General features: G+C 39.3%; 1 protein-coding gene across 2 annotated transcripts in view; it reads left to right on the top strand.

The window, feature by feature from the left end:
* Positions 1–3,613, top strand: part of Nfatc3 (nuclear factor of activated T-cells, cytoplasmic, calcineurin-dependent 3) — a 124,241-nt gene that overhangs the window by 68,150 nt on the left and 52,478 nt on the right. For both annotated transcript variants that reach the window (XM_005403590.2, XM_005403589.2), the window contains exon 5: positions 1,119–1,291. In XM_005403590.2, the coding sequence (XP_005403647.1) occupies positions 1,119–1,291 (173 nt within the window). The remainder of the gene's footprint in view (positions 1–1,118; positions 1,292–3,613) is intronic.

Here is a 3,613-nt window from a genome sequence, read left to right as displayed (position 1 = left end):
AAAAAAAAAAAAAAAAAATCTGAACATACGTGCTTCCTCCACCTGCCATATGGCAGCACAGCGAACAAAGCTAACAGTCATGATTTACGTCACTTCTCAGCCCTCAGCTATGCTTAACATGTACTGCTTGCTTGGATCAGACCAGAAAAGCCAGAGCTTCAGAAATACCATTGTCAGCCAAGCGTGGTGGTTCACACTTGTAATCCCAGCACGAAGGAGGTTGAGGCAGGATTGCCATGAATTTGAGGGTGGCCTGGGCTGCATAGTGAACTCAAGGCCAGCCTGAACTACATAGCGAGACCCTGTCTCCAAAAAAAGAAAAAAAGTAGATGAATGTAGCCAGCTGTGGCAGTGTACATTTGCCAGCTATTCAGGGGGCTATTGCTGGAGAATTATAAATTCAAGGGTATCTAGGAAACTTATAATAAAAAGAGCTGGAGATATAGTGGCAAGGCCCTTGGTTAAATCACCAGTACTACAATATAACAACAACCAAAAAAACCCCTTTGATATGGCAATGTTATATTCTGACCTAAAATAACAATAATTGATTGGCCTTTTTTTCTTTTTAAGGCATTTTGAGATAAGGTCTTACTCTAATTCAGGCTGGACTTACTATATAGTCTAGGGTGGCCTCGAACTCAACAGCAATCCTCCTGTCCTAGCCTCCTAAATGCTGAGATTAGAGGGATGCACCACCACACCCAGCATAGTTGTAGTTTTAAGGAGAATTTAATTTCTGTTTTCATGACTCCATATAAATATCTTGTTAAGGGTTGGTTGTGGTTTTTTTTTGGGGGGGGGAGGGTTTGTGTTTTTTTTTTTCCTTTTTGTTTTTCCTTCTTTCTTTCTTTCTTTTTTTTTTTTTTAGTACCAGGAATTGCACTCAGGATCTTGCACTTGCCAGGCAGGCACTTGTGCCACTGAGCTATATCCCCAACCCTGTTTTTCTTTTTTTCATTTTGTGTTTTAAAACAATTGTATGTATCTTTTTTGAGCTGATTTTGGGTAGGGTAGTTCTTCCCTAACAAACCTGACAATGTATGTCTTTGTAATTGAATTGTTTAGAACAACTAATTATCAATCAATAAATAAAATTTGTGTGTTTTTCTCATTAGTATTGATTGTGCAGGTATTTTGAAACTCCGCAACTCAGATATAGAACTTCGAAAAGGAGAAACCGATATTGGCAGAAAGAATACTAGAGTACGACTTGTATTTCGTGTACACATCCCACAGCCCAGTGGAAAAGTTCTTTCTCTGCAGATAGCTTCTATACCTGTTGAGTGCTGTAAGTAAATGTGTGAAATGTTTCCACAGTTTATTTGAAATCGTTTATTTTGTTTGTGATGAAATGTGTGCATTAGAAGTAGAACCTGAAGCCCAGTGTGGCGTGCGTGCCTGTAATCTCAGCACCATGGGAGGCTGAGGCAAAAGGACTGCAAATTTGTGCCCAACACAAGCACCTTAGCAATTTACCAAGACCGTGTCTCAAAAATTTAAATTAAAAAAGGGAGGCTGGGCCCAGTGCTGGGGGTGTAGAGTATTAGCTGAGGGCTGAGATTGCTTGCCAAGGAGGGATGAGGTCCTAGGTTCAATCCCCAATAGTGCCCTGACCCCAGAAAAAAGTGTAAACTCAGGCCTAGGGTCTGGATTTTCGGTTTGCTTTTCTCATATGGAAATGAGGCAACATGAATATAAAAGGGGGGCTGGGGATATAGCTCAGTGGCATAAGTTCCTGCCTGGCAAGCGCAAGGTCGTGAGATCGATCCCTGGTACTGCAAAAAAAAAAAAAAAGAAAGAAAGAAAGAAACTTAAAAGGGTTAGGCATGAATACTTGCTTAGCCCTAGTTTTGATACCCCCGTTGCTCACCTCCAAAAAAGAATGTAAAATGAAAAGTAAAGTTCCAAGTCAACCAGTTCTTCTTAGAAGCACCTTATTACCAGCTTCTTAATTATCCTGCCAGAGTGTTCTATAGCTATATAGGCATGTGTCTATATTTTTTTAAGCAAAGTAATTAAGTTTAGAGTAGTTTGAGTTTTTGAGATGAAATTATTCTAAAATGATTTTCTTAATTTTTTTTTAAGTACTAAGGATTTAACCTAGGGGCTTGTACATGCCAAGGAAGCACTCTACCAAATAAGGAAGGTCTGGGACTGGTTCTGCATATCTGTAATCCCAGCACTTGGGAGGCTGAGACAAGAGGATCACCGTAATTTTGAGGCCAGCCTAACCTACATAGTGAGTTTAAGGCCAGCCTGAACTGCATAGCAAGACCTGGTCTCAGGAAACCCAAAAAAAGACAAGGAAGGTCTCACTAACCTCAAATTTATAACCTGCCTATCTCATCCTCTCTAGTAGCTGGGATTAGAGATGTGCGCCACCATGCCAAGTTGATTTTAATTTTTTTGTTCATGACATAAATTAATACTTGATTATTATTGCAAATATAGAAAATTAGTATAATAGAGTTACTTTAATTTCTTCTGTACCATTCCCCAGAGATAGTCACATTTAACCTTTTGTTCAGTACATGTTTGCAGTACATAGTGTTTACATTCCTAGTGTGGAGTTGGTACCTGTGCATAATACATCTTAATTCCTTTCTTCATGTTCTTTCCCTCCCTTCTTCCCTCCCTCTCTCCCTCTCTATCCCTTTCTTTTTTTTCTTTTGGTGGTGGGAATCAAACTCAGGACCTTGTGCTTGTTAGACAGGTGCTTGTGCCACTGAGCTATATCCCCAGCCCTTCTAAGCCTTTCTCATTTGAAAAAGATTTTTCTCCCTACTTCCTATTGTCTATCATGTATTTTGCTCTTTATTTGTGTATTTTGTGTTTCTTATATAAGAAAAACCATGTTTTTTAAGCTTTTATGTCTTTTATTTTATTTAACATTATAGTCTCAAGGTGCATCCATTTTCCTACAAATGACTCAAGTTTATCTCTTCTTTATGGCAGAATAGTTCTCCCATTGTTTGTAAATAACACATTTTCTTTATCCATTCATCTGTTGAAGGACATATAGGCTGCTTTCAAGATTGAGCTATTATGAATTGTGCTGCTGTAAACATGGGTGTGCATCTGTCACTGTAATATGATGCCTTTAACTGTTCAGGGATATCTAGAAGGGCAATAGCTGGGTCAAATGGAATTTCTAGTTGTAATTTTTTATGGCATCTGTACACTGATTTCCATAGTGGTTGTAGTCATTTATCTTACTGCCAACAATGTACTGTAGAAGGGTTCTTTCACCACAGAGCCTTTCTAGCATTTGTTATTATTTGATTTCTTGATGATGCCCATTGTGTCTGGGGTAAGATGGAATCTTAGTGTTGTTTTAATTTGCCTTTCTCTACTGGCCAACAATTTTGAACATTTTTTTCATGTGTTTATTGGCCATTTGTACTTTTGTGAAGTGTCTATTTCACTTGTCCATTGTTCTGATTGGGTCTTTCAGTTTGAGGGATCTTGCCGGGGATATAGCTCAATGGCATAAGCACTTGCCTGGCAAACCTGAATTCATGAGGGGCTGGGGATTTAGCTCAGCGGCAAAGCGCCTGCCTGGCAAGCGCAAGGTCGTGAGTTCGGTTCCCGGTACCGGAGAAAAACCAAA

Source organism: Chinchilla lanigera, unplaced genomic scaffold (assembly GCF_000276665.1).
Source record: "Chinchilla lanigera isolate Chin_1 unplaced genomic scaffold, ChiLan1.0 scaffold00083, whole genome shotgun sequence".
Lineage (NCBI taxonomy): Eukaryota > Metazoa > Chordata > Mammalia > Rodentia > Chinchillidae > Chinchilla > Chinchilla lanigera.
This window is presented reverse-complemented; position numbering and strand designations above follow the sequence as displayed.